The sequence below is a fragment of the Atta colombica genome, unplaced genomic scaffold, assembly GCF_001594045.1.
Source record: "Atta colombica isolate Treedump-2 unplaced genomic scaffold, Acol1.0 scaffold92, whole genome shotgun sequence".
Lineage (NCBI taxonomy): Eukaryota > Metazoa > Arthropoda > Insecta > Hymenoptera > Formicidae > Atta > Atta colombica.
In genome coordinates, this window is record NW_017259586.1 from 340253 (window position 1) to 363732 (window position 23480).

The window sequence follows — 23480 nt, forward strand, 5'->3', positions numbered from 1 at the left end:
TCATTTATTATTATTTATTATAAATTATTAATATGGTACATATTTAAATGTATTAAGGGCGACGGAATAAATTTTTAACAGATATATGGTATCGACTAATTCAATATCTTAATTATTAAAACAATCAAATATTTTAACTGCTTTTTATATTAAAATTAAAGGAATTAATGTCAAATATTACTACAAAGTGGGTAAAATAATTGATGTTATACGTTGTTCTGCGATATCTTACTAAGTAATTTTTTTCTATTAGTTCATTATCATCTAATTGTAAATTTTTGCTCGCTGCACTTTAAAATTTTAATATCGGGATCAGTTGATTATAGGGATAAGTAGAATAATCGAGGCTGCATTAAAAACAAAAAAAATTTATGCATAAGAGAGACACGCATAAATGTGTCTGAGCACGCAATCGCTAAGTTTGGTGTAACATCTTTTTGCGAACACATCTATGATAGAAGTTATATCACAATTTTAAAAAATCGTACACCTAAGTAAATATTTTTATTCTTAAAGTTTTTGTTTTAATCGTGTATAATCGTATTCGATTTCTACTTAGATAGTAAGTGTAGTTCTAACTTAATAAAATCCAATAGATTTTTTTTGTTTATGTGTTTTTGTTATCGTATAGTGTTAATGTTTTTAAAAAATGAATGGATGGGGATAGTAGACTAACGACAGCATGGAACTGTATGACTCATTTAGTGACGACTCTTATAGTATTTTCTCAAATTTTTCATTTTATTCTTTTAAAGAGATTTTTCTCAGTGGTAAATGTTATAAGTTCAATTCCTTCATATTCAATCTCAAGAACTCATTCGATATGTTTTTGCACGAAATGAACAAATTTTGCAAAAAGAAGCATTGTTTTGCCATGCGAAGCAAATGTTGTGTTCAAAATAAATTTTTATAAAAGTTTTAATAATATGTAGCCAAAGATGTTGCTTAAAGTACATTAATTTTTATTTTAATAATCTTAGTCGAATTACCCCAATTTCCGGAGCTGGTTGAATCAGATAGAATGCATTGGAAAAATGCATTTTTTTCATATTAGTTATCAGTTTTCTCTTATTATTAAAATATTATTAGATAGTCAAATGTATGTAACTGGTATAGAATTCATTTTTTCTGTAAGTCTCTTAATTTCGTCTGTAAAAATTCGAAATTGAAAAATGAGTCTATTAGCCTCGGTCTCTCCTACAATATTTGATATATATTTGTTATGAAGCAAAAAAATTTGAGATGATTTATTTTAAGTTATCTTGCGTTTGCAAAAGAAAATCGTAGAAGAAATCATTTTTAATATCGTATTGGCGAGATTGATTATTGATAAAAGAAATAAAAATAAAATGCATATAAAATGAAAAATAATTTGTGTAATATTTTAATATAGTCGATAGTTTTAATTTATTTACAAAATAGTGGATATATTATGTCTTCATATATTATTTGTTACTAAAATACTACTATTTAAAAGATTTTTTAATATATTTTTTTAAAATCGTACAATTAATTTTATCAGTCGAAGAAACATATTAATTCATTTTTTTTTAAATAATTAGATTAATTTTAATTGAGACAATATCAATGATTTTACCTTTTATACTCAATTTATTATCATTATGTCACTTTGCTTCTTACTGCAATATCAAAATTTTTTATAACAATATATACATAATTTAACACGTTAATGAATAATATTATGTACAATTTTAAAACAGCTTACTATATTTTAATAAATTTACAAAAATATAATTCATAATTACGATCCAGTATACATTAATTAAAAAATAAATATCATTGATAATATATTTTTTATTTAGTTGAAAATACATATTGATGCATTTTTCATTGAAAATTACGATTATATACATAAGCGCGCATGTGTGCTTATGCAAATATTAGATCATGTTGAAAAACATTTTGAAACATCCTGTACGCACACAATATAAATGTGTAATATGTTAGAATCATTATTAATCAATTTTCAAAAGTTATTAATTCATATTGTACAATTTATGTTCCCCCTTTTGAATATGTCTACAAAATATGATGTATGACTATATAAGTATAACAATAACTTTTTTATGTATATTTCACTTTTTTACTTTACTTTGCAGGTGACAAGTACAAATCGAAGAATACCATGGTTACTTCACGCCTAACATAAGATTTTCTGAAGCATTCCTTGTTACTCAATGCAGTTTTCAAGTTAAACTTATCAAGTATAGATCGAAAATAAGGAATTATGCAATCGCTGTCAAAAAATGAATTTCGAAATCACATTTATAGAAGAAACTTCCACAATAACGTTCACACTGATGGCAAAGTATGTATGTACATTGATAATGTATTAACATTGATAATGTGTTTATGCTGTGTATTTAAATTATTGTTCTCGCATTTTATGTACAGTTTCGTTATTAAAATTCCAGAAACAAGCCAACAGCAATATGCGAAAAAGATGGCGACCCTTCTACGCTACAGACTTTCAATCCTTGATGTATCCTTGCTTCACTTTCTGCCGCATTCTTGGAATATTTCCATACAAAATTAACAATTCGACTTTCGAAGCTTCAGAATCATGTTACATTCTATCGACCATTGTTCTCTTCGTTTTCTGCATTTACGAAATAATTATTATATATAAATTGGATATTTCTAGAATAATCATAAACAGAAGCGTACTTAGCTCTTTTAAGTGTCACAATTATTATGTGCTCGGTAGTTTCACAATGATTGTCACGTATGTCTTGAGACGTCCACGGTTGCTTTTGCTACAGACCGTATTGGAGATCTCTTCGGAATTACCCTCGGAATTATATGAAAAGTTATCCAGACTAATTCATATTAAGGATATCTTCGGTTTCTTTCTTCTTGTCATCGTATCAGTAGCATATTGCATTTATATGCCGCTCAATACAATCTTCCTAACAATGTTTGTAATATACCTTACTTTGTTGATGTTTCAAATGGACATGATGTATATGAATTGCGTTTGTATATTGAAGATCTGTTTTAAGAAAATTAACGATAATTTGATGAAGGTTCAGGAATTAGTAATGAGCGATAAGCCATATCTACTCAGACGGATATATCACGAACAAAAGAATTCACTTCTATTGATGAAACTTAAAACCCTGAAGAAACAACATTTGATGATTAGCGACACAGTGCAGATGCTTAACATGATTTTCGGTCTGCAAATCATCATTACTATAGTCATATCTTTCACTGAAATCACTTTTAATCTGTACTTTTATATAGTTGTATTTATAGCCGAAGAAGAAGAAAACTTTTGGTACTGGTTTTTCATCTTGAATATGATATATTATATTACGAAGATAATATTGATAGTGTGGGTTTGCGATAGTGGTAAAGATCAAGCTGCAAAAATTGGCATCACCGTTCACGATCTGCTTAACAATACCAGTGATAAACAAGTAAAAAACGAGGTACAATAATGTATGATTTAATTTGTACATTTTTATAAAAATCCCATATGCTATACTAATGCGTATTTTATATATTAAATTACTAGATTAATAATTATATTTCCCATAATGCTCTCTATTTATTATTATTTTATTAATTAATTTATTATAATGTTATTATATAGTTGGAACAATTTTCTGTGCAAATATTGCAACGAAAAAATGCATTCTCCGCAAAAGGTCTAACTATAGATGCAACGCTTTTCACTGCGGTGAGTAGCCACTTATTTCCGTCAAATAATTAAACATATATTTATTTCTTATTTTTTTTTTTTTTAGATGGCGGGTAGCATCACCACGTATTTGATAATTTTAATACAATTCTTAATGACATCGCATTCTTGTGATGGAAATATCAGTATTGCAGAAATAATCTAAATAAAAGAAAATAGAAATAAATAATAAACACACAAAAATTATAAATATAATCAATAAAACGTGCAGTTTTTAATATATTTTAATTAATGTAATTAATGTAATTTTTAAGTATATTCGTTATGATTTATGATAAATATATTTCAAAAGAATTTTGTATCAAACTAATTATAAATGTTCTATATTTAAACGCTCTACATTGTAAAAATAGATTATTGCAAGATACAATTTTGAGTTGACTTTTTTTCTTTATTACTGCAAAGTGTTAATTAAGTTTTTTATTACAATTGATCCGGAATTTTTCTTTTTATCCAGTTTGTTTGCAAAATTGTAAAGTTCCTCTTTAAAATAAATAATATCATTGTTTCTGAAAATGCAAATAATGTAGTTTTACAAATTTTTTATGTACAATTATACATAAATCAGATATAAATTATTATATTTTAACAATTACGCAAAAACCATCTATAATAGCACTATATATTTGTCTATAAATTAAAATAAAAAAATAAACATTAATAAGAATATATTTTTATCCTTACAAAAAGAAGCGCACATCAATATAAAAAATTTACAATAAAGTAGAAGAGTATGATATTTACAAAATAAATTTAGAAGTATTTTATAATAAATTACCTTTTATATATTATATAAAATGAAAAATAAAAGATCTCTATAAATCATAGCATAAAAATATCCTTTATAAAATTTAGAATTAAATAGTTGTTATATTATAGTGAATTTTTAAAAACTTCAATGCATTCAATGTTTGCATTATTATCGACACAAATTGAATGTAATAGCATATCATTACTTTGTACGTATTAACGTAGTATGTTTAAATGATATTTGCCGATCGAAGAGTGCTATGATACTTTATGTCTCACATACGATTCTTTCAGTTCCGTCTGACTATTTGACTTAACAATTGCTTGCGGTTTTAAATTGAAAATCATTAAATACAAATTGATAATAAGGAGTGTACATCGGATGAGTTTACAATGTTGTATGTATTTGTCATTGAAAGATCAGAATTGAATAATTGTACATTTATAACAGAGCTTTCGAAAGCACAAATGCTAAAGTGTATAGACAACGTGATTAATAATCATAGACTGTCACTTATCACCTAAACTATTCTTTATAATATTGTATTTCGACGATGTTCAACTCATTGTTCCAAAAAACAAATCAAGGATAAAAATGTGGCAGTTATTTTATGGCACAGACTTTCAGACTTTGATGTACCCTAATTTCATCTTTTGCCACATCCTTGGATTATTTCCATATAGAATCAATGCTTCGACCTTTGAGACTTCTAGACAGCGTTACATTTTGTCGACCCTCCTTATTTGTGTCATCTGCATTATCAATCTAAAATGTCTCCACCAAATTATTTTTACTAGAACAATCAACTTTGGAGACCTAATAATAAATCTTGAGACTACCTCTTTCTTTACAATCGGCGGTTTCATAACATTTATTACGTACATTTTAAGCAAACCAAGAATGCGCGTGTTACATGCCATGCTGGAGATCTCTTCGTATTTACCTCCAGAATTGTATCAGAAGTTGTGCAAATGGATCCACATAAAGGACATTTTGGGTTGTTTTTTCTTAATCATGCAGTCATGCTTAATGTGTTACAGAGTACGTGGCTATTCTATTTTCTCTGTGTCATCAATATACATAAACCTGGTGGTGTTTAATATGGATATGCAATATATAAATTGCGTTTGTATATTGAAGACCTGTTTCAAGAAAATCAACAATAATCTGGTACATATGCAAAAAATTATGATAAACGATATAAAGCCATGTGTTCCCAGTTTAATTTACCACTTGCGAAGGAGTCAGTTCCTGTTAATAGAACTCAGGATCCTGAAAAAGCAGCATTTAACAGTCAGCAACACAATGAAAATGCTGAACATAATTTTCAGTCCACAGCTTCTTGCTACTTTAGTCTTGACTTTTACTGAAATCACTTTCGAATTGTATAAACATTTAATACAATGGCAAGATGGGCTGTCCTTCATTCTGGATGATGAAATTGATGATGTATTTTTCCTAATGTCTATAGGATACGAATTTTTAAAAATAATATTGATAGTATGGACTTGCGAAACCAATAAGAATCGAGCATTAGAGATTAGCACTACTGTTCATGATGTACTTAACCGCACTAGCGATGAGCAAATCAAAGAAGAGGTAAGCAAAATATAATGGTATATTTTCTGCTATGAAGATGTCATATGTTATATTAAAATCCTGTACTAATGCAATTTTATATACACTAAATTTATTTAGCTCATATAATTATGTTTTCTAATTCTTTATTTCACGACCTAATATTGCAGTTGTACCTATTTTCTTTGCAAATAATGCATTGCAAAAATACACTTTCCACGAAAGGTTTTTCTATGAACGCGACACTTCTCGCTGCGGTAAGTAATAAATCATTTGCCTTAATAAAATAAATACTATTTATTTTTTTCTTTATTTTCAGATGACGGGTAATGTTACAACATACATATTAATCTTGACACAATTTATGATCATGGTACATTCTTGTGATGGAAAGGCTGCAAACAATATTCGAATGACTTAATTAAAAGCAGATAGAAAAAAAGAGAAAAGAATTTCTTTCTAAATTTTAAAAAACTCTTTTCTTTATTATTGTTAAATTATTGTATTATACGTTTTATGTTTATTCAAAAGCACTTATGAATATATATATAGAAAAAGTGTTTAAAAATTCTCTATTACATATATCGATAAATAATTGCAAATAAATTTTAACATTTTAAATGTATTAAATGTATGTATTATGTCATAAATGCATTTTTATTTATTATTTTTAATATATGCAATTTAATAGTTTTAATTATACTTTTCATTAAAAATAAAATATGTTAAATAGCTAATATTAATGAATCATCAGCCAATTTATATCTTATATCTTGTTTCTCGTATTAATTAATTCATACAACGTTTTTGTCAATTTTTTTTTTCAAAAAATAATACAAACAATTTGTAAGGCAAATTTAATGTTTAAATTGAATTAAACAATTCGTTAAATGCAAATTGCATACTTTTTATTCAAGTTTCAATTATCAATATATAGATTTAATTAAATTTTCATTAAGAAATGAGAGACGAAATATTGCAGTAATTTTTAATATCATATTTTTTTGTAAAACAATTCAACTAATTGAAAATAACTGATTCATACTTATAAATATAATACAATACTTATAAAGTACTTAATAATTTCACATCATTCAAAAGAATATAATCAAGCAATAATATGAAGCAATTTAGATATTAGTTAGATTTAATCTAAAAAATAGCACTCATTACGGAATTACAATTTCTATATTCTATTCCGAGACTTCGATAATCTAAAGGCTTAGGACGGTCGCTCGAAGAATAAGAGACCCGGATTCGATTTCCGGCCGCGATAATATTTTTTATAATAAGAATTAATTATTTACAGATTTTAATATGTCACTCAGCATTATTAAGATCGTTTGAAGATACGAAAAAGCATTAAAATTGATAAATTGCTAGTTAATTTAACTGATGGAATTGATGTTACTACAGTAATATAATAAAGTAAGCGTTTCAAGACCGAAAAATCATTTCGACGCGTATTTTTCAAAAGACTACATATACGTAGTATAAATTCATACAAGATCATACAAGCATTTAAGATCCAACTAGTCTACACACACACACACACACACACACACACACACACACACACACACACACACACACACACACACACACACACACAAAACAGTTTTATCAAATATTTTTATATTAAAAACTACAATAATAAAGATCTCCCATTAAAAAAAATGTTAAATATCAAAATTGTTACATTAACTCTGATGAAGACTCCAAAAAATATCAATATTGATGAATACTAAGTAATAATATCAAAAAACATCAATGTTAGGAATATCAAGTATATCAATTGAATAATTTTTATTTTATAATATCAATACTTTCTGATTTGTATATTATTCCCAAATGAGATGTGCTAAATGATAATCCATATGTTAGAAATTACCTTATTATCTTATATGTTCACATATTCTAGAAGATTATAATGATCGAAAGACATCGTTATTATATTTCATAGCTGACAAATGGATTTTTAGTCATAACTTGCTATTCGATGTAACAACTATCTGTACTTTTAAATTAAATTAATTAGCATGTAATGCATAAATAGACCAAATGGGGCATACCAATTTATATATTTGTGGTGGAAAGTTTGAAATTCAAAACTGTAGTTAGAAAAAGAGTATTTGCAATAAAGCTAAAGTGCATAAAAATGATAAAGTAATTAATAAATTTAAATAATAACCATTACTAACATATTAGATTGTTCTCTCATAATTATACTTTATTAATTACATTTAATTTATCGCAGAAATTTCAAAGTCAATTCAAGGTCCAAAATGAAAGGAAAAAGATCCAGATTGTTTCATGCAAGGATTTTCAATCCTTGATGTATCCCAACTTTACTTTAAGTAAAATTCTAGGAATATTTCCATACAGGATTAAGGTTTCATCTTTTGAAACTTCTAAACTACGTTATATTCTGTGGACTATTACGGTCTGCATAATCTGTGTTTATAAATTGACAGTATTGTGTAAATTTAATCTCTCTGAAAAAAATAAGACTGACATACCTAAATTTATTTTAGTTAATTTCTCTATTATATATGGAGTATTTCTGACAGTCAGCACTTACATCTTGAGTGGTCCCGCAAATGTGGTTACTTCGGATTGTATCAGATATTTTTTCGAGATTGCTTCAGCAGTCATATAAGAAAATGTCCAAATTAATACGCTAAGGATATTTTCGGATTTTTCTTTCACTTCTAGTTAGCGTTAATGTATTTCGTACATTCTGAATTAAATTTCATTTTTGTTTCAAGTGATCAGATTACATATCACCTTGTTGGCGTTTCAAATAGAAATGCTATACATAAATTGCATCAGTGTCGTAAAAGTTTGTTTCAAGGAAATTGATGATAATATGGAGAATCTATGGGAGCTCATGATGAATAATACTCCTAAATGAATCCCTTACGAGCAAAAATATCCATTCTTGTTAATGAAACTTAAGGATCTAAAGAAACAACATTTGATGATCAGCGACACAGTACAGATGCTAAACTTAATGTTTAGTCTGCAACTTCTCACTACCACAACACAATGCTTCAAGATAGTATTCTATTTGTATTTCAATGTAGTACAATGTATTTCATGTAGTACATTGGCAAAACAGGATATCCTTGAATTGAGATAAGATTTATAGTGTAAATTTCAAATCATTCCTGGCGCATTACATTATAAAATTAATGTTGATAGCGTGGGCTTATGAAACCAGCAAAAACCAAGCAATCAAAATTGGTACTACCATTTATGATGTACTTAACAGCATAATCATCAGCAATGAGCAAATCAAAGATGAGATAGTAAAAAAAAATTTCATTTTAGTTTGAAAGCTTTTTACAAATATGTCACGATTTTTATTTATTAGACCTTATTAATTTACATTACATTGACCTGATTTATCATTTTCGTTCTATAATTTTCGTATTTATTTCGTTTTGATTTGCTGTTGCAGTTAAATTTATTCTCCTTACAAATATTGCATTGCAATAATACATTTACCATGAAAGGATTTTCCATGAAAGGATTTTCTCGCTCTAGATGCATCGTTGCTCACTATAGTGAGTGATTAAAAATATCCTTAATTAAGTATATATTTACGTATTTCATGTTTTGCTTTTAAATGAGTAGAGTTTCCACGTATCTATTAATCTAATACAATTTTTGATCATGACGCATTCTTGCGATAGCAAGACAGATGCAATTAAATATACACAAGCAATTTAATTAATACAAATACATTTGAGAATTTTGAAAACTTTGATCTATGTTGAATATTTTATCTCTATGAATATAATTGTCCATCGTTTTTATTCTTAAAAAGTCATATACATCGTATGCATGTGTGCCAAATAAAAATCTTTTACCATATGTGTTAATAAAGAAGATTTTAAGGCTTTAAATGTACTACATTAATGTACTACATTAATATACAAATTAATAAAAATGTATTATGTCAAATATACCAATTTAAAAACTTAATTATACCTGCCATTAAAAATAAAATATGTTAAATAGCTAATATTAATGAATCATCAGCTAATTTATATCTTGAATGTTTCAAACATATCAATTAATTCTTAGAACGTTTTTGTCAAATCAATATTTATCAGAAATGGTACAGACAACTTGTAAGGTAAATTTAATACGTTTAAACAATTCGTTAAATGCAAACTGCATATTTTTTATTTAAATTTTAATATAGATTTAATTAAATTTTCATTGAGAGATGATAGATGAAATATTGCAATAATAATTTTAAGTATTATATTTTTTTGTACATGAAAAACAACGAAGTCAAACTAACAAACTAACTAAAAACAATTCATGATTCATATACTTATAAAATAGTTATGAATTTCACATCTATCAAAAGAATACATCAAGCAATTTAGATATTAGTTAGATCAATTGTAATGTCTAAGAAATAGCACTCATTACAAAATTGTTCATCTAAAAAATACGCATAGCATTTAATTATATTTTAATGTGTAAAATTTATATACAAATAAAATACAAACCATTACATAATTAGCTATCGTAATTTACAATTATCATTACAAATTATGATAGGAAAATGCATATGAATATATGATTGAATGAATATATATAAATATTTGATAAAACTGTACAAAAAAGAAGCAATCACTTGATCTTGACTTTGACCATGTTAAGGTAACTCTGAGTGACCTCCAATAGGTTTTGAGTGTCTTTAGTTTTACCAAATGTTTTTTTATTAAAAACTATTATAAGTTAATTTGTTATAGAAATTTCAAAGTTAAGCCAAGAATCAAAACAAAAGAAAGAAGGTGAAGTTCCATGCTATTGATTTCCAAACTCTTGTATTCCAACTTTATCATAAGCAATAATTTTATTAAAACAATAAAGATCCTATTAAAGATCAAGATTGTTAATATCAAAATTGTTATTCTTTAATCGATGAGAATCCAAAAAAAAACATTATAAATATCAAATTGCGAATATCAAAATATCAATATTAAAAATATCAAGTGTTCCAATTAAATGTAATAATTTTCATTTTATCAATACTTTTTTGGTATGCATGTTATTCCCAATTTAGATGCGTTAGATGATAATTCATATAATAGAAATTACTTTATTACATGTCTTTATATTTTAAAGGGTCATAAATGATAATCAAATGACGTTGTTGTTACTTCGTAGCTAACAAATAATCTTCTAGTCATGACCTACTACTCGACGCAGTAACTGTCAATACAGCTTCAAATTTAATTTTATTCAATCGCAGTACATAAACAAATAAGAGTACTAGTGTATGCTATTTTATATATATTTGTAGTAAACAGTTCAATATTGAAGACTACACAGGAGTTTCTGGATTATATTAACACTAAAGTGCATTAAAAATGATAAAGTACTTAATAAATTTAAGCTACAAGCATTAATATATTGCATTGTTCTTTTCTCAACAATTGTTAATTACATTTAATTTGTCGTAGAAATTTCAAAGTCAAATCAAGGGCCAAAACAAAAGGAAGAAATTGGAGGTTATTCCATGCTACTGATTTTCTAACTTTGATGTATCCCAACTTTATCATAAGCAAAATTCTCGGAATATTTCCATACAAAGTTAAGGCTTCGTCTTTTGAAATTTCTAAACCGCGTTATATTCTGTGGACAATTATTTTTTGCGTAATCTGTGTTTATGAATTGACAATGTTGTATAAACTCAATATCTCTGGAAATATCAAGGCTGATATACCCAACATTATATACTCGAATTTCTATTATTTATATGGATTGTTTTTAGCGATCATCTCTTATGCCTTGAGTGGTCCGCGAATGCGTTTACTTCAGACAATATTAGATATATCTCCGAAATTGCCTAAGAAGTCGTACCAAAAACTATCCAAATTCATTCACACTAAAGACATTTTCGGTTTTTTCTTTCACTTTTGGTTAGTGTTATTATATTTCTCATATTCCGAAAAAATGATTTTCGGATCATTGGAAATGTCCAGAGTTTTCATCAGCTTGTTGGGCTTTCAAATGGATATGCTGTACATAAATTGCGTTTGTGTCTTAAAGGCCTGTTTCAAAGAAATTAATGATAATCTGAAGAATTTGCGGGAGCTCGTGATAAATAATATTTCTAGATGGAGCTATAATGAGCAGAGATATCCGTTCTTGTTGAAAAAACTTAAGGCTTTAAAAAAACAGCATCTGATGATAAGTGACACAGTGAAGATGCTTAACATGATTTTCAGTCTACATCTTCTCGCTACCATAGCTTTATCCTTCAAGCAGATAATATTCTACGTGTATTTCGATGTAATACAATGGCAAAACGGGATATCCTTGAATCAAGACAGAATTTATAATTCATATTTCATATCAATCATAATATATTACTTTACAAGATTCGTATTGATAGTGTGGGCTTGCGAAACTGGCAAAAATGAAGCGATAAAAATTGGTACTACTATTCACGATATACTTAACAGCATTAGAGATGTGCAAATCAAAGATGAGGTAGTAAAGAAGAATTTCACATTAATTTAAAAGTTTTTTACAAATATATCGATTTATATATATATTATATATATATTAGATTTAGAACTAATTTATATTTAACTATAATTTAAACTTATCTTTTCTGTTGTACCATTTTCATATCTTTTAATTTGTTTTTGCAGTTAAATTTGTTCTCTTTGCAAATATTGCATTGCGATAATACATTTTCCACGAAAGGTCTCACTGTAGATGCATCATTGTTCACAGTGGTGAGTAATTAAAAATAATCTTTAATTAAGTATTATGTATTTCGTGTTTTACTTTCAGATGGTGAGTAGCATCTCAACATATCTATTGATTTTAATACAATTTTTGATCATAACACATTCGTGCGACGAATGAGTAAGACAGATGCAATTAATTATATACAATACCAATTTAATTAATACAAGTTTTCAATATTGAGAACATTGAAAACTTTTGACCTTTATGTGTTGAACATTTTATTACTGTGAATATAATTGTACAACGTTTTAATTCTTAAAAAATCATATATATATACGTCCATGCATGTCAAATAAAAATCTTGAAATATGTGTAATATTCGTGTAATAAATAAGATTTTCAGATTTTATTTGTTTAAATGTATCACACTAGTACGTAAATTAATAAAAATGTGTTTCGTATCAAATATATCATAAAACTTAACAGTTTAATTGTCCTTTTGTTAAAAATAATATGTCAAATAAGTAATATTAATGAATCAATTAGTTAATTCATATTTTACCTACTTCACGTATCAATTATTAATTCGTATAACCTTTTTGTCAAATCAATATTTATCAAAAATTATACGAATAACTGTTAAGACAAATTTAACTTAAATTTGATTTAAACAATTCGTTAAATACAAATTGCATACTTTTTATTTAAGTTTCAATTATCAATATAGATTTAATTAAATTTTTATTGAGAAATAACAGAAGAATTATTACACTGATAACGTTTAAATGTTTAGTACATAAAAAACAAAAAAGTCAACTATCTAAAAATTACTCATTCTCATATATACTTTTAAAATATCTACTAATTAATTTTACATCGATCAAAAGAATACAAGCAATTTAGATATTCGTTAGATCAATTTTAATCTAGGAAAGAGCACTCATTATGAAATTAATGCCTCTAAAAATACACACAGTACAATTTAATAATATTATATATCGATTATATTGTCATTATCCCAGCTAAAAATTCATTTTTTCTAAATATAATTTTTATCATATTCTTGAGAATATCATATTCTTGGAATCACGAGAGAATACACGCGAACATATAAGACCTGCTGTTCGAGAAAAAAAATAACAATACAGAAATCGGCAAAAGATAGCTAAATCGATGAATCTAAACGATAAAAGCATATAATAATAATAATTAATGCCGCATTAAAATTGAATTTATTAGAATTTATTATGAATTAAATAATTGCAGTCAAGTGCAATATCGCACACGCTGTAAGCCGCAATCAAGTGAAATAAAATGGACCGCGTAGGCAAGGAAACTAAACAGAAGAATCACGTACATTTCAAATCTAGATTTCGAAGTCTTCCCGAATGGTCATATAATGGCCAATATGTTTCTCTGAGCGAGAGATCAAGCAAGCAATCGCGAGAGATAAGCGAGACTTCTCCGCCAACTTTTGTCAAGGAAAATTGCTGTATAATCTGACGCACTCGTAATAAAGACGTTTAAAGAGTAATAAAGAGTTTATTCTAGTCCAAACTTGGTTGCATTTGATACCAATATCCTAACTCGTGACCATGATATAATCCGGACACCTATATTCCATCCAAAATATTTTAATGTGTACAATTTATGATTTAGATATTTAGATTTTACAAGTAAAATCTATTTTACTACAAAATTAGATATGATAATTTTCAATTATCATTACAAGTTATGATCAATGCATATGAATACATATATTTTTGAATAAATATGTACATATTTTCATATTATAAATTACAATAATAAAGACCACATTAAAGATTAAGATTGATAAACATCAAAGTTGTTATCACATTAATCGATTCAAAATAATATCAATATTATGGTAGAAATATGAAGTATTCTAATTAAATGAAATCATTTTTATTTCATTTAATATCGATGCTTACAAGCATATTATTCCCAATTTAGATGTATTAAATAATAATTCATATGTTAGAAATTACTTTATTACATGTCTTTATATATTAAAAAGTCATAAATAATGATCATAAAATGTCTATATTATTTCATAGCTAACAAATAATTTTTAGTCATGACTTACTACTCGATGCAGAAAGTATCTGTAGCTTTAAATTTAATTTAACTGAATCACAACACATAAACAGATAAATTAGTGCAAATTTATATATATTTGTGGTGAAAAGTCCGAAACTGAAGAAGTTTCTGGATTGTATTAACGATGAAGTGTATAAAAAAAATGATGAAGTACTTAATAAATTTAAGCAGAATCATTAATACATTAAAGTGTTGTTTTCTCGCAATAATTATAATTAATTTGTCGTAGAAATTTCAAAGTCAAGTTAAGGGCCAAAACGAAAGAAAAAAGGTGGAGATTGTTCCATGCTACCGATTTTCAATCTTTGATGTATCCCAACTTTTTCATAAGCAAAATTCTCGGAACATTTCCATACAGAATTAAGGCTTCGACTTTTGAAACATCTAAACCACGTTACATTCTATGGACTGTTATTCTCTGCGTAATATGTATTTATGAGTTGATAATGTTGTATAAACTCAATTTCTCTGGAAAAAAGATTGATGTATCTAAAATTATATCGTTGAATTTCTCCTTTTTATTTGGATTGTTTATAACGATCATCTCTTATGCCCTGATCGGTTCGCGAATGCGTTTACTTCAGACTATATCAGATATTTCTTCGAGATTGCCACAGAAGTCATATCAAAAACTATCCAAAATAATACACGCTAAGGACATTTTCGGTTTTTTCTTTCACTTTTGGTTAATGTTATCATTATACCTCTCATATTCCGAAAAGAAGGTTTTTGGATTATTCGAAATGTTCAGAATTTTCGTCAGCTTGTTGGGCTTTCAAATGGATATGCTGTACATAAATTGCGTTTGTGTCTTAAAGGCCTGTTTCAAAGAAATTAACAATAATCTGGAGAATATGCGGGAACTCATGATAAATAATATTCCTAGGATCTATAATGAGCAGAGACATCCGTTGCTGATAAAACTTAAGGTTCTGAAGAAACAGCATCTGATAATAAGTGACACAGTGAAGATGCTTAACATGATTTTCAGTCTGCATCTTCTCGCTGTCATAGTTTTAGTCTTTAAGCAAATAATATTCCACGTATATTTCAATGTAATACAATGGCAAAATGGAATATCCTTAAATCAAGACAGGATTTATAACGCATATTTTATATCAATCGTAACATATTACTTTACAAGATTCGTATTTATAGTGTGGGCTGGCGAAACTGGTAAAAATGAAGCGAAAAAAATTGGCACTACCATTCACGGTATACATAACAGCATCAGTAATGTGCAAATAAAAGATGAGGTAGTAAAGAAGAATTTCATATTAGTTTAAAAGTTTTTTATAAATTTGTTGCGATCTTTTTATATATTAGATCTAAAATTATTTTGTATTTAACTAATTTAACCCGGCGTGAGCTAGGTGGTAAAGTACCTCTAAAAATACCTAAACGTATCTAAAAGTATTTCATAAGATATAATTTTTAAAAAATGATAAATAAAATATCCAGAATTATATAAGAAAATTATGTTTATTAAAATTTAATAAAATCAGTAACAATTTTAAAAAGATCAATGTGTTGGATGTGACATACTCGATCTAGCTCACGCCGGATTAAACTTATCATTTCGGTTATACCATTTCATTTATTTCATTTATTACCTTTTGATTTGTTCTTGCAGTTAAATTTGTTCTCCTTGCAAATATTGCATTGCGATATTACATTCTCCGCGAAAGGTCTCACTATTGATGCGACATTGCTCACTGTGGTGAGTGATCAAAAAGTATCCTTAATTAAATACGTATTATTTATGTATTTCATGTTTTGTTTTTAGATGGTGAGTAACGTTTCCACGTATTTATTAATCTTAATACAATTTTTGATCATAACACATTCTTGCGACAGTTAATTGCTCACAAGCAATTTAATTATTAACAAAGACGTTTGAAAATATTGAAAATTTTTGATCTTTATGTATTGAATATTTTATCGCTGTAAATAGATGATATACATTCTATTCATATATGTCAAGTAAAAATCTTGTATCATATATAATAATAAGTAAGATTTAAAATTTTATTTGTTTGAATGTACCACATTAATGGATAAATTAATAAAAAATGTGTTTCACATTAAATATATTATAAAACTTAATTCTAATTGTTCTTTCGTTAAAAATAAAATATGTTAAATAGCAAATATTAATAAATACACACCTAATTTATATTTTATATGTTTCTCATATTGATTAATTTCGTAGAATCTTTTTATCAAATCAAAAGTACGAATAATTTTTAACATAAATTTAATGTTTAAAATTGATTTAAATAATTCAAATTGCATATTTTTTATTCAAGTTTCAGTTATCAATATAAATTCAATTAAATTTTTATTGAGAGGATAGACGAAATATTGCAATAGTAATTTTAAGTATCATATTTCTTTTATATAAAAGATAAAGTCAACTAACTAAAGATATCTCATTTATACTCATAAAATATTAATTAATTTCGCATGGATGGAAAGAAATCAAGCAATTTAAAAATTCGTTAGATCAATTTTAATCTAGGAAATAGTATTCATTACAAAATTAATTGTTTCTAAATATGCACAAAGTATATTTAATATTTTAATATGTAAAATTTATGTACAAGTCAGATACCAAATCATTACAAAATTAAATATTGTAATTTTCAATTATCATTATTTACAAATTATGATAAGAAAATTACAAATTAAATTAAATTACATTATACAAATACATACAAATTAAATTACAAATTATGATAAGAAAATATATGAATATATTTTTAAATGAATAAACGTATAAATATTTATATTAAAAACTACAATAATAAAGATTACATTAAAAATCAAGACTGCTAGATATCAAAATTGTTATTAATTAATGAAGATTCCAAAAATCAATGTTATAATAAAAATATCAAGTATTCCAATTAAATAGAATAATTTTTATTTTATGTAATATCGATGCTTTCAGGTATATTATTCCCAATTTAGATGTGCTAAATGAAAATCCATATGTTAGAAATTACTTTATTACTTTATTACTTATTATGTTTTTATATTTTAAAAGGTCGAAAATAATAATCATAAGATGTTGCTTCATAGCTAACAAATAATCTTTTAGTCGCGGCTTCCTACTCGACGCAGCAACTATCTGCAGCTTTAAATTTAATTAAACTCAATCGCAGGTCATAAATAGATAAGACTAGTGTCAACTGATGTATATTTGTGGTGGATAATTCGAAATTGTATACTACACTTAGAGGTTTCTGGCTTATATTAACGTTAAAGTGCATGAAAAACAATAATATAAAATTACTCGATTATTTGACAAAGCAAAATAACAGGATATAACGACCAAAAACGAGGACAAAAGTTATTAGATTACAATAAAAATATATTTGAGATACTAATATCACTCGATTCTTATACATTAAAATGTTTCGATTCGGAGAGTCTTCTTCAGTTAACAATACAATTAACCTAATAATCTAATCGCACATTAAAAAACGGAACTATCGTCATAATTGTATCATAAGCAACTAAAGTGTTATCCTACCATGTTTATAAGAGTACCGTTACAAGGATTTAGTTATATCGTATAACATCATGACGGTATTCTTATAAACATGGATAACACTTTAGTGTTTTGCTATGATACAACTATGACGTTAGTTCCTTTTTTTAATTTGCGATTAGATTATTAGATTAATTGTATTGTTAACTGAAGAAAACTCTGCGAGTCGAAACATTTTTAATGTATAAGAATCGAATGATATTGTATCTCAAATATATGTTTTTATTGTAATCTCGTAACTTTTTTGATCGTTATCATGTTGTTTCGCATGAAAATTGAGAAAGTAGAGGAGACCGGAATCAGTAAACTATGGGATAAGTAGAATAATCGAGGCTACGTTAAAAATAAAACACGCGAGACACCACGTAAACCACAGTTGTCAAAGTCTTCATAGATTTCGACTGGAGACTCTAGTTTTCGGAATCAATCTCCAATTCTCCAGCAGACAAGAAAAATCTCAAGTTTTTCGCGTGTATTTATTAATTTGCACAATCCAGTGATGCTTGCGATGTTATTGTGTATAATTACGATTTTTCATTCAGAATGTTTATTTTAAAATATTTTTACTATTACTAATGCGTAATTGTAGAAAAAAAAAACCAAAGAAGAAATAAAAAAACTATTACAAAACAGATATTTAAAAGATGTTGATTTCACAAATATTATGATGTATTAAAGATGTTATAACGTATTGTTTTTTTTTGTATTTTGTAGATAACGCGCTGTATAGTGCAATATTTAAATTACGTGGAAAGTAATAAGAAAGTCTGTGATTAGGTAAGCATATGTAATCTTCTAATAATAATAAACAGGTCTCTGTTATTGTGGTGACACTTTATTAATAGGTCAAATATTAATAACACAAAGAAAGTCTGTAACAGTGGTCGCAAAACACAAATTAAACTCTTTTTCTTTTTCTTATTTTTTTTTTTAATCGGCCTCCAGTCGAAATATAAAATCTCCAGCACATGAACCCTCGAACCCTAATCGCAATGTTCGGGACTTGGCAACCATAGCATAGTAAATGTGTCTGAGCACACAGAAGCGATTACTGCTCAGTCTGCTGTAACATCTCGTTGCGAACACATCTGTGATAGAAGTTACGCTACAATTAAAAAAAATCGTACACCTAGTAAATACTTTTATTCTTATTTTTGATTTCTGTTTAGATAATAAGCGATAGAAATAATTTTTACTTAATAAAGTCGATTTTTTTATTATCTGTGTTTGTTATCGTATATTGTTAATGATTTTAAAAAATGAATATTGGGATAGTAAACTAACCACAGCACTATGACTTATTTTTAGTGACAACTCTTATAGTATCTATTCAATATTTCATTTCTTTAAAAAGACCCCCAACGATAAATATTATAAATTAATTCCCTCATGTCTAATCTTGATAAAACTAAAATTCCACGTACTTTTGCACAAAATGAATGAATTTGACAAAAAGAAATATTGTTTTGCTTTGATAAATGAATGTTTGTGTTCAGAACATCTTTTTATAAAAGTTTTATTAATATGTAGTTAAAGAGCTTAAAATATATTAATCTTCATTTTAATAATCTTAGTCAAATTACCCTATTAGTCACCTTATTCCGGTCTTGGAGCTTGATTCAAATGGAATGCATTAGAAGAATGCATTTTTTTTCATATTAGTTTTATCAGTTATCAATTATTATTAAAATATTATTATAGATAATTAAATATAAAATATAGATAATTAAATGTAACTGATGTAGATTCATTTTTTTCCGTAAGTTTTTTAATATCGACTCTAAAAATTCAAAACTGAAAATAAGTTTAGTTCCGCAGTCTCCTCTACTTTACAAATTTAAGAAAAAACCATTATAATATATTAATATATTAAATGTTGTTCTTTAATGATAACTTGTTAATTATATTTAATATGTCGTAGAAATTCCAAAGTGAACTCAATGGCCAAAACAAAAAGGGAAATGTGGACGTTGTTCCATGCTACCGATTTTCAATCTTTGATGTATCCCAACTTTATCATAAGCAAAGTTTTCGGAATATTTCCATACAAAATTAAGGCTTCATCTTTTGAAACTTCTAAACCGCGCTATATTATATGGATTTTTATTCTCTGCGTAATTTGTGTTTATGAGTTGACAATGTTTTATGAACTTAATCTTTCTGGAAAAATCAAGATTGATGTACCCAGGATGATATCGTTGAACTTGTCTTTTTTGTATGGACTGTTTCTAGTGGTCACCTCTTATATCTTCAGCGATCCGCGAATGCGTTTACTTCAGACTATATCAGATATTTCTTTAAGATTGCCACAGAAGTCTTATCAAAAACTATCCAAATTAATACATGCTAAGGATATTTTCGGTTTTTTCTTTCATTTCTGGCTGGCGTTAACATTATGTTTCTCATATAATGATAAAAATGTTTTTGGTTTATTCGATATCTTCAGAGTTTTCGTCAACTTGTTAGGATTTCAAATAGATATGCTATACGTAAATTGCGTTTGTGTCTTAAAAACCTGTTTCAAAGAAATCAACAATAATCTAGAGAATCTACGGGAGCTGATGGTGAATAATCTTAGACAGATCTATCATGAGCAAAGACATCCATTTTTGTTGATAAAACTTAAGGCTCTAAAGAAACAGCATCTGATGATAAGTGACACAGTGCAGATGCTTAATATGATTTTCAGTCTGCATCTTCTTGCTACTATAGCTTTATCTTTCAAGCAGATAATATTCTACGTGTATTCCAATGTAATACAATGGCAAAATGGCAAAATATCGTTGAATCAAGACGAAATTGATAATGCTTATTTTATATCACTCTTAATATATTTCTTTACAAGATTAACATTGATAGTGTGGGCTTGTGAAACTGGCAAAAATGAAGCGATAAAAATTGGCACTATCATTCATGATGTACTTAACGGTATCAACGATGTGCAAATCAAAGATGAGGTAGTAAAGAATAATTTCACTTTAGTTTAAAAGTTTTTTATAACTACGTTGCGATTTTTATATATTTTTATATATATGTATATATTAGATTATATTTAATCGATCTACATTTATCATTTCTGCTTTATAATTTTCGTATTTATTATCATTTGATTTATTATTGCAGTTAAATTTGTTCTCCTTGCAAATATTGCATTGCGATAATACATTCTCTGCCAAAGGTCTAACTGTAGATGCAACGTTGTTCACTGCGGTGAGTGATTATGTTCTTTAATTAAGTATGAATCATTTATTTCATATTTTGTTTTTAGATTGTGAATAGTACTTCCACGTATCTATTAATCTTAATACAATTTTTGTTCATGATGCATTCCTGCGACAGTAAGACAAATGCAATTAATTATACAAAAGCAATTTAATTAATACAAATGCGTTCAAGAATATTGAAAACTTTTAATTTTTATGTGGAATATTTTGTCGCTGTGAGTATGTTTTTATTTTTAAAAAAATCATGTTCCATGTATACATGCACAACATTAGATTAAAATCTTGTACTTATATTATCAATAATATAAATAAGATTTTACTTTTTCAAATGGACAAGATTAATAAATAAATTAATAAAAATGTATTTCGTATCAAATAAATAATGTAATTTACAGTTTAATTGTATTTTCATTCAAAAATAAAATATATTAAATAGCTAATATTAATGAATCGATTAATTTATATTTTATGTATTTTTCATATCGATTAATTAAAACCTTTATGTTAAATCAATATTTATCAAAAATAGAATAACTGTTGAATAACTGTTAAGGCAAATTTATATTAATTAAAATTGATTTAAACAATTCGTCAAATGTAAATTGCATATTTCTATTCAGTTTTTAGTTATAAATAAAAATTTAACTATTTTATTCGTCATTGAGAAATCATAGATGAATTGTTGCAACGTCTGATTTTTACGACCGATTGCTGTCAATCGAAAGTTGGCGAAAAACGGAAGGAATATGCGTTTCACCGAGGCGGATCGGTTGTTATTGCATATCTCCGTAACTATTGTACAATGTATATTCTTATCAATTTTTGGCTATAAACCTTTCTTGACCAAACTTAGTTTATAGCATATAATTATCAATAATTGTATGGTTAATAAATAAAAGTATTATCGTTCATATGAGCTTTTTATTGATTAGAAATGAGTTCTCATTATATGCATGTTCTTTGATTGGATGTCTGGTGAATTTAGGAACTAAATCGATTAACCAATGAGATATATTGTCAGTAGTGAACTTTAGTAATTCTCAGTTATGGTTAACACATGACATAAGCAGGGAGAAATCTGAAAGAGGATATGACGACTCAAAACTAAAACACTATAATATAGATATTCGCATCCGCCATTTTTAGTCCTTTCTCCAGTCCTTTCTTTATTCTGTCTTCAATCTTCTTAGTTTAGCGGTGAAATGGACAGAAAGCAAAGGATTAAGAAACGGAGCAAGAGAGTGAGAAAAAGATTAAAAATGGCGGATATAAATATTATAGTGCCTTACTAAAATCTGTAACCGCAAAATGTTGCCGCGTATTATTGTCCTCTGAAGAAGTAGATGTTAACAACAATATCCATTTTTTTGCAGTGCTCCTGATGGAAATAAATCGTGAAATTGTTGAAATCTTTATTTAATAGATTTTAGTTATTTTAGCGATTTTTAGCTGTCTATTTTGCTGTGTAGTTAACATCCACTTCTTCAGAGGGCGGTAGTGCGCGGCAATATTTTGCGGTTACAGATTTTGAACCGTTCTCTCCCAGGTTTCTCTCTAATCATAAGTTGAGTTCCGAATAAAAAAAAATTAAAAAAAAAAAGGAATTATAAACAACTTAAAGAAGAAATTTAAAAAAAAATTAAAAATTTGTTTCTTTTTTAATATACTCCCGACTGCTGCCAGAAGTTAATTACAATATAAATGGAAATCTTAAAAAAACAAATTTAAAATAATTTTTTAAAATTAAAATTAAACTAAAAAAAGTTTAAAAAATTTAGAATTAAAAATATAATT

General features: G+C 26.6%; 5 protein-coding genes across 5 annotated transcripts in view; all 5 read left to right on the forward strand.

Annotated features, from left to right (window-relative positions):
* Positions 1 to 3872, forward strand: part of LOC108693540 (putative gustatory receptor 28a) — a 10783-nt gene extending 6911 nt beyond the window's left edge. Inside the window, exons 3-6 of the mRNA XM_018202542.1 lie at positions 2121 to 2127; positions 2416 to 3455; positions 3620 to 3706; positions 3774 to 3872. Coding sequence (XP_018058031.1) covers positions 2121 to 2127; positions 2416 to 3455; positions 3620 to 3706; positions 3774 to 3872 — 1233 coding nt within the window. The remainder of the gene's footprint in view (positions 1 to 2120; positions 2128 to 2415; positions 3456 to 3619; positions 3707 to 3773) is intronic.
* Positions 3873 to 5378: 1506 nt separating this feature from the next.
* On the forward strand, positions 5379 to 6477 carry LOC108693541. The gene is made up of 3 exons (XM_018202543.1): positions 5379 to 5519; positions 5619 to 6077; positions 6376 to 6477. The coding sequence occupies exons 1-3, from the start codon at positions 5379 to 5381 to the stop codon at positions 6475 to 6477; spliced, it is 702 nt and encodes a 233-aa protein (XP_018058032.1).
* A 5561-nt stretch (positions 6478 to 12038) lies between these two features.
* LOC108693542 (putative gustatory receptor 28b) lies at positions 12039 to 12962 on the forward strand. Its single transcript, XM_018202544.1, has 3 exons — positions 12039 to 12578; positions 12743 to 12829; positions 12888 to 12962. Exons 1-3 carry the CDS (start codon positions 12039 to 12041, stop codon positions 12960 to 12962), a joined length of 702 nt encoding a protein of 233 aa, XP_018058033.1.
* A 2687-nt stretch (positions 12963 to 15649) lies between these two features.
* LOC108693543 (putative gustatory receptor 28b) lies at positions 15650 to 16767 on the forward strand. Its single transcript, XM_018202545.1, has 3 exons — positions 15650 to 16162; positions 16540 to 16626; positions 16693 to 16767. Exons 1-3 carry the CDS (start codon positions 15650 to 15652, stop codon positions 16765 to 16767), a joined length of 675 nt encoding a protein of 224 aa, XP_018058034.1.
* Positions 16768 to 20402: 3635 nt separating this feature from the next.
* The window catches only part of LOC108693544 (putative gustatory receptor 28a), a 6221-nt gene continuing 3143 nt past the window's right edge, over positions 20403 to 23480 (forward strand). Inside the window, exons 1-3 of the mRNA XM_018202546.1 lie at positions 20403 to 21419; positions 21586 to 21672; positions 21731 to 21811. Of these exons, the coding sequence (XP_018058035.1) occupies positions 20403 to 21419; positions 21586 to 21672; positions 21731 to 21811 (1185 nt within the window). The remainder of the gene's footprint in view (positions 21420 to 21585; positions 21673 to 21730; positions 21812 to 23480) is intronic.